General features: G+C 41.9%; 1 protein-coding gene and 2 non-coding genes across 4 annotated transcripts; all 3 read left to right on the forward strand.

The window, feature by feature from the left end:
• The first annotated feature begins 208 nt into the window (after window positions 1–208).
• Window positions 209–7,126, forward strand: rpl12 (ribosomal protein L12). 2 transcript variants are annotated; one of them, XM_061887552.1, is made up of 6 exons: window positions 209–375; window positions 2,547–2,620; window positions 6,249–6,347; window positions 6,460–6,541; window positions 6,606–6,692; window positions 6,979–7,126. In XM_061887552.1, the coding sequence occupies exons 1-6, from the start codon at window positions 339–341 to the stop codon at window positions 7,095–7,097; spliced, it is 498 nt and encodes a 165-aa protein (XP_061743536.1). In that variant the 5' UTR covers window positions 209–338; the 3' UTR covers window positions 7,098–7,126. The 2 variants fall into 2 exon arrangements, with proteins under 2 accessions (XP_061743536.1, XP_061743537.1); XM_061887553.1 differs by having other exon boundaries at window positions 325–473.
• LOC133543219 (small nucleolar RNA SNORA65) lies at window positions 2,660–2,786 on the forward strand. The gene has a single exon (XR_009804344.1). It is a non-coding gene; the product is annotated as a small nucleolar RNA SNORA65 (small nucleolar RNA).
• On the forward strand, window positions 6,772–6,901 carry LOC133543218 (small nucleolar RNA SNORA65). The gene has a single exon (XR_009804343.1). It is a non-coding gene; the product is annotated as a small nucleolar RNA SNORA65 (small nucleolar RNA).
• Window positions 7,127–10,608: the final 3,482 nt, after the last annotated feature.

Here is a 10,608-nt window from a genome sequence, read left to right on the forward strand (position 1 = left end):
CTGTTTTGTACTGTTATCATAATGTTTTATAATGTTGTATATTGTTGTTTGTCTTACTGTTTGTAATTGTTGAACTTTATAAATAAACCTTTAAAGAAAAAAAAATAAGAAAAAAAATAGAATAATGGAGGCAACTTAGCTCCACCCATACACGATTACACGATGACGACACGTCTCGCGATATTTGGTGAAAGTATATATAAAGGATATCCCTCCTCCCTGTCCTTTCTTTCTTCATCTAGCGGTGACGGTGCAACAGTAATCGGTCGTCCCAAACCGGGTTCATCCGACACCATCACCAAGCAAACTGAGCAGCGCTCAACCTCCAGCTGAACAACATGCCTCCCAAATTCGATCCCAACGAGGTTAAAATTGGTATGTTTATACTGTAGAGTGGTGCTTAAAGCAGGCGCTTTCGAGACAGTCAAGATGGCGTCGCTACGTGTTGGCCACCCCACGGCGGGTTTGCAACGGTAATATTTGGGTCTCAAATGTGATGAAAACGCCGATATATGTTCGTGTTGAAAAGTGTGGTGGCGGTCGAGCCACCGTTGTTGTATCAATATTTAACGCATAGGATGAATGACACGTGGTTGACACATGCTAGCGGCTAAGCATTAGCTGATGGGATTTCATTTGAGTTGGGGGACATGCAGACCTTTCAAACGTTGACTAACGAGAACCCGTTTACTAATAAACCGTCTTTAGCTGTTTAAAAGTATGTCCTGGACAAGCAACGTGACAATAAAAGTCAGCAGTCTCCAGTACGACACAGGCCCGTTTCCGGCCCATCGTATGGTTGTCGGTGTGTCCTTACACTATCTTGAAAAAGTAATTTCATCATTTCATGTTGTGTTGAATGCTGTATACCCAATTAATTTTTTACTACATTGGTCACATCGTAATGTTGTGCTGCTAAGAGTTCAACGTATATAATTTTTTTTAAGGTCTTCATTACATTAGATATAAGGTGTTAAAGGTAGGGCTGGGCAATATGGCCTTTTTTTAATAGCTCGATATTTTTAGGCCATATCATGATGCACGATATACATCTTCATATGATGCCTTAGACTTGAAGTAACACTTGATCTAATCCCAGCAGTATGATGCTTCTCTTTCTACATTTAAACATTCTGGTTCGTACTGCATTAATTTATGCTCATTTTAAACTTTCATGCAGAGAGGGAAATCACAACAGTCAATTGACCAAAAGTGTATTTATTAAACAGTTATTATGCAGTGGCACAAACATTCATGTCATTTCCAAAACAAAAGTGCAAGATTGTCAGACATTTAAAAACAAGCTATTTGTGCACTTTGGTGCATATCACTTAGATGACATATCAAAACACTAAATTAAGTTTTGTACAAAATGCCACTACAATAGAAAAAAAAGTGCACTTTTGTGCATGATGTCACAAGATATTTCAATAAGTGCCACAAAATTGAGCTGCATATCAAATAGTATATGTCCTACGGTGTTGATGTGGAAATGGTTGCTTTGACATTTTTTGGTTGTGGCACCGAACGGAGATGTTGAAATGCACAGTTTGAAGCACTCTTCATTCTTTTCAAATGATGCTACAATTTAATAGTGCTGCTACTTTTGGTAGCAAGGCTTCTGTCACATAAATGTTCAACATATTCCTGCTTGAAGCCAAACCACCGCCAGACGATGAACCCCGTGCTGTTTTTCTTTGGAATTAATTCTTCATCCATTTGTTACCGGATTTGCACTGTCTCTCTCGTATTACCACGCGCACCGGACCGTTAGCATCACAGCTAATGTTACCAATGTCGCTACCTCTCTGCTCGGGGAGGTCGTGTGACGTTGCACACGTGACATATGTAAGAGGGTGCACTTGTTTAATGTCTCTGAAGGAGAGAGAAGAGTGGAAAACGCATGCGGTTTAATTCCCGCAGCCAAAAGCAATCGCGTGAGAACTTATACTCTAATATCATGATATAGTCATTTGCTATATCGTACAGCGACAAACCCGCGATATATCTTGTATATCTATATGTCGCACAGTCCTAGTTAAAGGTTTAAATATAAGGTGTTAAAGGTTGAAACCGGTCAATGCTATCTATTATATAATATCTATTCAAGCTATTAATAGTTTGAATAGATCCATCCATCCATTTTCTACCGCTTATTCCCTTTTGGGGTCGCGGGGGGCGCTGGCGCCTATCTCAGCTACAATCGGGCGGAAGGCGGGGTACACCCTGGACAAGTCGCCACCTCATCGCAGGGCTAACACAGATAGACAGACATTACACTCACATTCACACACTAAGGCCAATTTAGTGTTGCCAATAATGCAAAAAACAAACTTTTCATGGATAAAACATGGTAATCAAACCAGATGCTGCTTGCCTCACTTCACAATTCTACTTGAGGGATTTGTGATACTCATGATCGCGCTTGTGCTATAAATTTAAAAGGATGATACAAATTGATTGTATATTGTGAATGTAATTTAACATCCTACTGCCATTTACAATGCTGTGTTAATGCAAGTATGTATGTTTTCTTTGTCTTTCAGTGTACATGAGATGCACCGGAGGAGAAGTTGGTGCCACCTCTGCCCTGGCCCCCAAAATTGGACCCCTGGGCCTGGTGAGATTTTTAATTATGTAGCCGTAAACAAAGCAGCCTCCCGCCACTATGGCAGTCTTCAACGTGACTGACTATAATCCAGTGGAGGCTCAGAGTGACCCGGCTTTTAGGAAACGGAACTGCCCAAACAAGTGGGCAACTCTGTGCCGTAAAGTCAGGAACATTATTAGTAAAATGAAAATGGTCTTTTTGCCTGTTAAGTATATGTGCAACCTGTTTAAGTTGGTACAGTCTGTCAGTCAACTCAAGTACCAGTCCGTGTTCATGAAAAAAAGGGCTCACTTACACATGCGGCCGTTGTTAGTAGGGTTGTACAATATACTGGTACTCATAAACTAGAAAAGAGGTACTACACTGCCTTTGAAAAAAACTGGGGTAATGAGTCCATACGCAGAGCACTTAAATGTGGAAATGGTCTGAGGCGAAGAGAGGGAGTGATTGTATTTTGGCTTAAATTAAGTGATAAAGGTGAAGCTCTAAACACTCTTCAAGTGGTGTTTTTAAAACAAGTTTGGCGATAAAACGTTACTATTGTTGTAGTGCAGTGGTTCGCAACCTTTTTTCAGTGATGTACCCCCTGTGAACAGTTTTTTAATTCAAGTGCCCCCTAATCAGAGCAAAGCATTTTTGGTTGGGAAAAAAAGAGATAAAGAAGCAAAATACAGCGCTATGTCATCAGTTTTTGATTTATTAATTTGTTAATTTGTATAACAGTGCAAAATATTGCTCATTAGTAGTGGTCTTTCTTGCACTATTTGGAAAAAAAGAAATAAATAACTAAAAACTTGTTGGAAAATAAACAAGTGATTCAATTATAAAGATTTTTACACATAGAAGTAATCATCAACTTAAAGTGCCCGCTTTATTCATGAACGTAATTCTAAACATTTGTTCACAAAAAAAATACATTTTCAACATTATTTTTGGAACATGTCCACAAAAAAATCTAGCTGTCAACACTGAATATTGCATTGTTGCATTTATTTTCAGTTTATGAACTTACATTCATGTTTTGTTGAAGTGTTATTCAATAGATAGATTTATAAAGGATTTTTGAAATGTTGCTATTTTTAGAATATTTAAAAAATAATCTCACGTACCCCTTGGCATACCTTCAAGTACCCCCATTTGAGAACCGCTGTTGTAGTGTGATGCATGTCTATGCACTGCAATTTTGACTTGACAAGAAAACGAGGTCGCTGATGTAGTGAAAAAGTTCCTCAGTGGCAAGGCTCCAGGGGTGGATGAGATCCGCCCGGAGTTCCTTAAAGCTCTGGATGCTGTGGGGCTGTCTTTGTTGACAAGACTCTGCAGCATCGCATGGACATCGGGGGCAGTACCTCTGGATTGGCAGACCGGGGTGGTGGTTCCTCTTTTTAAGTAGGGGGACCGGAGGGAGTGTTCCAACTATTGTTGGATCACACACTTCAGCCTTCCCGGTAAGGTTTATTCAGGTGTACTGGTGAGGAGGCTACGCCAGATAGTCAAACCTCGCATTCAGGAGGAACAATGTGGTTTCGTCCTGGTCGTGGAACTGTGGACCAGCTCTATACTCTCGGCAGGGTTCTTAAGGGTGCACAGGAGTTTGCCCAACCAGTCTACATGTGCTTTCTGGACTTGGAGAAGGCATTCGACCGGGTCCCTCGGCAAGTCCTGTGGGGTGTGCTCAGAGAGTATGGGGTATCGGACTGTCTTATTGTGGCGGTCGGCTCCCTGTATGAGCAGTGCCAGAGCTTGGTCCGCATTGCCGGCAGTAAGTCGAACACATTTCCAGTGAGGGTTGGACTCCGCCAAGGCTGTCCTTTTGTCACAGATTCTGTTCATAACTTTTATGGACAGAATTTCTAGGCACAGTCAAGGCGTTGAGGGGTTCTGAGTTGGTGACCGCAGGATTAGGTCTCTGCTTTTTGCAGATGATGTGGTCCTGATGGCTTCATCTGACCGGGATCTTCAGCTTTCACTGGATCGGTTCGCAACCGAGTGTGAAGCGACCGGAATGAGAATCAGCACCTCCAAGTCAGAGTACATAGTTCTCGCCCGGTAAATGGCGGAATGACATCTCTGGGTTGGGGAGGAGACCCTGCCCCAAGTGGAGGAGTTCAGGTGCCTAGGAGTCTTGTTCACGAGTGAGGTAAGAGTGGATGGTGAGATCGACAGGCGGATCGGTGCGGCGTCTTCAGTAATGCGGACTTTGTACCGATCCATTGTGGTTAAGGAGCTGAGCCGGAAGGCAAAGCTCTCAATTTACCGGTCGATCTACGTTCCCATCCTCACCTATGGTCATGAGCTTTGGGTCATGACCGAAAGGATAAGATCACGGGTACAAGCGGCGGAAATGAGTCACCCTTAGAGATAGGGTGAGAAGCCCTGCCATCCGGGAGGAACTCAAAGTAAAGCTGCTCCTCCTTCCTCTCGAGAATGCCACCCGAACGCCTCCTTAAGGTGTTTAGGGCACGTCCAACTCGTAGTAGGCCACGGGGAAGATCCAGGACACTTTGGGAAGACTGTCTCCCGGCTGGCCTGGGAACGCCTCGGGATCCCCTGGGAAGAGCTAGACTAACTGGCTGGGGAGAGGGAAGTCTGGGTTTCCCTGCTTAGGCTGTTGCCCCCGCGACCCGACCTCGGATAAGCGGAAGAAGATGGATGGATGGAAGAAAACGACCGCTTCCGCAGGGCACTGAAGAGTCCATGCTTGCTAGTGGCTAACATTCCTCCATTGTTTTAGCTACTTAAAAATCAGCGTAGAATACAGTAGTTGACAGCAAAGAAGTTATTGATAGCCAATATGCACACTATTGACAAGTGATGCTACCACAAAAACAAACATTGATGGATGTAAACAAGATGCATGCCATTGGGTGTTGGCTGCCATGTGGACGTAACTTTATTATAGCCAAGATATACTCGCAGACAGCAAGCTACAAAATGTGCAAATAAAAAGGAAGGACTGTGGCAGCTTTTAAGGAGAGACGGTCAACTAGAGCAGCAGCAAAGGGCACGTGATGTCATTCTCGCTGTAGCTTGCCTTTTTCGTCAAGGAGATTAAGGGACCGAATTAATCTTTAAATGAGTACATTCTAAAATATCAAATAAGACACTTTGAAAAATCTCAAAGTATGTTGTACAATAAGCATCAATTGAAAATAGGTGAACAATAGTTCTTAAATGTATGTATAAAAAACGTTGAATCGTTAAAGAAAATCATACAGCCAATTGCGCTAATTATGTAGTGGGGATGTTGGGGCCACGCCCCCATCACCACAAAGTCTAAATTATTTCCCCAGACTTCAGTTGTAGCAATTGTTCTTTCACAACTTCACATTTAAGCTGTCTTGGCGACAGGCCTACCATAGCTTCTCCTCTCTTCCCTCTCTGCACTAGATCTAGATAGATAGATAGTACTTTATTGATTCCTTCAGGAGAGTTCCTTCAGGAAAATTAAGATCTGCAATATGGATGTAATTTATTACATTACATTTAGCATGGAAAAAATATTTGGGCATTTGTCCAATTCAGAATTTGGATCACTCCAAAAATATAACCTCATTGTCCTATTTCCTAAAAGTTTCATCAAAAAAGTCGTCGTTGCAGAGGTGCTTAACTGATGAAGTTATCCCTGTTCATCTAGTCTCCCAAGAAAGTTGGTGATGATATCGCCAAGGCTACTGGTGACTGGAAGGGTCTGAGGATCACTGTGAAGCTGATCATCCAGAACAGACAGGCAGCGGTATGAGCTCTTCAGCCTTCTCATATTTAGGCATACAATTGACTGACTTCTTCTTATCAAAGACCAAACACTGACGTGTGACCGCTGGCTTGGTGCTCATGATTGTTTTTAGGTTGAGGTGGTGCCTTCTGCATCGGCACTGATCATCAAGGCTCTGAAGGAGCCCCCCCGCGACAGGAAGAAGGTCAAAAACAGTGAGTGACTATGCAAACAAAACTAGCCTTTCAGTAAGCATCTAAAAACAAATGTCTTTTTCAGTCAAGCACAGTGGAAGTGTGACGTTTGATGATATTTTGGGGATTGCCCGGGTCATGAGGCCTCGCTCCATTTCAAGAGAAATGTCCGGTAAGCACAAATACATTTGGACTGGCAGCAAAACGGAATATGTGCCTAAATGATTGTTGGGTTTGTTGCTCTTGAGCCTCCCGCCACTATGCCTGTCTGCTTCCTGTGACATGAGTGTAATCCAGTGGAGGCTCAGATTGACCCAGCTTTAGGAAACAGAGCTGCTCAAACATAATGAACAACTTTGTGCCGCAAAGCCTGGAACATTATCAGTAAAATGTTACTTTACTTAGACCTGTTAGTGTTTGGGGGGAAAAAAGTAATTTGACTTTTTTTTTTCTGCCAGGAACCATTAAAGAAATCCTGGGTACAGCTCAATCTGTCGGCTGCACCATTGATGGTCGTCCTCCCCATGATGTCATTGATGACATTAACAGTGGAAAAATAGAGTGCCCGTCTGAATAAATGCACCAATAAAATATTGGGTGAAACAATCCTTTGACTTGTTTTTAAGCCAACATTTGTAAGTTACGGCAATTTTTTAGTAGGGCAACAGTTGGATGGTTTTCATAACTAAAGCAATGGTTACCAAAATTGTCAAACATCTTCCATCCATCCATTTCCTACCGCTTATTCCCTTTGAGGGCGCTGGTGCCTCAACTACAATCAGGCGGAAGGCAGGTTACATCCTGGACAAGTCACCACCTCATTGCAGGGCCAACACAGACAACCTTAACACACATTTACATGTATCTTGTAAAATGTAATTGTGTGAATGTCTAAATGTAAAGCTAATTGACAACTGTTGTGAGCTGCTAGATATTTTAGTTTGGTTAACTGTTTATAGCTTCTTGGCAATGTTTGCAGTCATATCAAAGTTAACGTCACATCTGGTGCTTCTGAACAATTTGCGGGACCGGTGTGACTAGCCAACAGGCTTCATCTTTCAGTGCCTAATGCCATCCATCCATTTCCTACCGCTTGTCCCTTTCGGGGTCGCCGGAGCTTCTCTGCTGCACTCTTGACAAGTCGTTACCTAATGTTAGACATACTCTTTTCCTGCACTTGTAATATTGCATTCCTGATTTTTTTAACCTGAGTTAATGCCACTGTTCAAGTATTGAACATGTTCTATCACACTTTGCAGCTTTAGGACATTTTAGTTTGTGAATTAACAGCTTCAAGTACATTTCTGCCCGATTGTAGCTGAGATAGGTGTCAGCAACCCTAAAAGGGAATAATCAGGAAATGGATGGATGGGAAGTACATTTCAACCACTCGAGCATTTGTGCCCTGTTGAGATAATGCTAAAATAAATGAAAGGATTAAAACATTTGACTTAATTTCAAATGTACCACAATTCTACAAACTTCAATCTTCTGGTGTGGGTGTAGGAATCTTCTATTGAACTGAAGCCATAGGGACAGGTTTGGGCCACAATTAAATCCTATGTTAGCATATGTTGGCCCATTGCAAAAGGACTCCTTTGGGAGTCCTTTTGCAATGGGCCTGGCAGACCCTATTGAAACTAAGGTTTTATTATTCCATCCATCCATTTTCTACCACTTCATCCCTTTTGGAGTCACAGGGGGGGCGCTGGCACCTATCTCAGCTACAATCAGGCGGAAGGCGGGGTACACCCTGGACAAGTTGCCACCTCATCGCAGGGCCAACAGACATTCCACACCTTCGCACCCTAATTTGACCCCCTTAACATGCTTCAAAACTCACCAAATTTGACACACACGTCGGTATGGCAAACCTTCCCAACTTATTAAGCAACCAAACCCCAAAAATCAAAATTGCGCGCTAGCGCCCCCTAGGAAAAAGACTGCTTGCAACTTCCTTTATGAATGTTGTAGAGACATGAAACAAAAACCTCTATGTAGGACTGACTTATACATTTCCCAATTTTAAACTTCTATGGCAAAAATCAACAGGAAGTTGGCAAAAACCCCTTCAAAACAAAATTTTTGCAAAAAATGCTATTTTTGCCTCTTTGACCTGTAATTTGACCGCCTTAAAATGCTTCAAAACTCACCAAACTTGGCACACACAGGTCTGGCGCAAATTGCGATCTAATGAAAAAACCTTACCCCAAAACTCAAGATTGCGCTCTAGTGCAATTTTTGAATAAAACACAGAAAAAAACTGCTCCGAGGAAGACAAAACTGCTTGTAACTTCCGGGAGGAATGTCGGAAAGACATTAAACAAAAACCTCGATGTGGGTCTCAGACATCCTTCAGCAAAAATCAATAGGAAATTAAAAATTACCCCTTCAAAATAAAAGTTTTGTAAAAACCTGTCACCTTTTTTCAAACATTTTCTCCTCTGAGCACGTTTGTCGTGTCAGATTCAAACTGGCACAGGAGAGAGATTGAACCCTTCTGATTAAAAATCTTTCACAGAGTTTTGATTACTGCTCCGGTTTTGATTTTACGCGCCTTCAAAGAACCCCTGCGCAAAGTTTCCAAAAAAATGTAATTTTTGCCTCTGAGCTGTAATTTGACCCCCTTAAAATGATTCAAAGTGCAAGTTAAAGCTCTACTATGTAAAGCGAAAGCCATTTATCACCAACATCCAGAAAAGTCGAGCTGTAATTTGACCCCCTTAACATGCTTCAAAACTCACCAAATTTTACACACACATCAGGACTGGCGAAAATTGCCATCTTATAAAAAAAACCAAATCCCAAAAATCAATATTGCGCTCTAGCGCCCCCCAGGAAAAACCCCAGACAAAACTGCTTGTAAATTCTGTTAGGAATGTCGTAGAGACATGAAAGAAAAACCTCTATGTAGGTCTGACTTAGACCAGGGCTTGGGTCACAGGGGCAGCAGCCAAAGGCGGGCCCGACCAACGCTGCTTGCAGCTTTAATTTATTTCCACATTTCACGCTTACTTTATCTTTGGCTGGGGGGACAAAAGGCAAAAGATGGGGCTACAGCAGGAGTATAAAGTGCAGTCCATGGAATTAAAGATACTACACCACATAGTTTGGAATCCATTTGGTCTTCACTGTAAAATGTTCTTGTTACGTGGGGTTTCTCTTAGTATTCTACATTCTGAAAAGTATGTGTTACTTTAAATTGTCCATGTGTGAGTGGCTAGGCCAACGTTTAGTTTTTTTTTTAGTTTATTTCTTTAGTCAGTGGTCAACAAAATAAACATCAAATGAGGACAAGCAGGAGAGAAATTGATGTATGTACTGTGATAACTACTAAAATTGTACACTACAACACAAAGCCAATGTTTTCTTCAAATATTTCAGCATATACAGTATCAGTGCTTATATTTTCTGTCCCTAGGAAGACAAGATTTTGTGACCACAAAGAGTATAATTTGTCTATAAAATTGTTATAACTATACCTCTGCATAACATTGTCAGCTTATTAGCAACAAAGGAAAGACACGTGTCTTTCCTTATCTTCCACCGTGGTTACAGTGCATCCAAGTGCTACATACGCTTCATCACATTCTGTTACGGCAAAAAATAATATGTTCACAGGCTCCCCACCACACTATTTGAGAGGGTCTGGCATTTATTGACCTACAGGGGTTCCCAAACTGGCACAAAGGCTCAAACTAGTATAAAGCTAAATAATCACTTAAATATTCAAACAGTGTTACTCTTTAAACTGTGGTCAAAAAGATCAACTATACTTGTTAAATAAATGGGCCTGGCAGACCCTATTGAAACTAAGGTTTTATTATTCCATCCATCCATTTTCTACCACTTCATCCTTTTTGGGGTCACGGGGGGGGCGCTGGCGCCTATCTCAGCTACAATCAGGCGGAAGGCGGGGTACACCCTGGACAAGTCGCCACCTCATTGGTGGCTGACTAAATACTTTTTGCCCCACTGTAGCATGCACTCCGCAGAACTACACATACAGTATGTGATCCAAACTGATTTTTTTTTTTCTAAATAATTGTTCTCCCTGTGTCTGTCTTATTTTATTTTGTCTTTAAGAT

This window comes from Nerophis ophidion, linkage group LG25, assembly GCF_033978795.1.
Source record: "Nerophis ophidion isolate RoL-2023_Sa linkage group LG25, RoL_Noph_v1.0, whole genome shotgun sequence".
Classification (NCBI taxonomy): Eukaryota; Metazoa; Chordata; class Actinopteri; order Syngnathiformes; family Syngnathidae; genus Nerophis; species Nerophis ophidion.

Bases quoted from the DNA above. Each gene is read 5' to 3' on its own strand.
- rpl12 (XM_061887552.1), top strand. From the start codon at position 339: ATGCCTCCCAAATTCGATCCCAACGAGGTTAAAATTG. The intron at 376-2,546 runs GTATGTTTATAC...TTTGTCTTTCAG, and splicing joins TCCCAACGAGGTTAAAATTG to TGTACATGAGATGCACCGGA. The intron at 6,542-6,605 runs GTGAGTGACTAT...TGTCTTTTTCAG, and splicing joins CAGGAAGAAGGTCAAAAACA to TCAAGCACAGTGGAAGTGTG.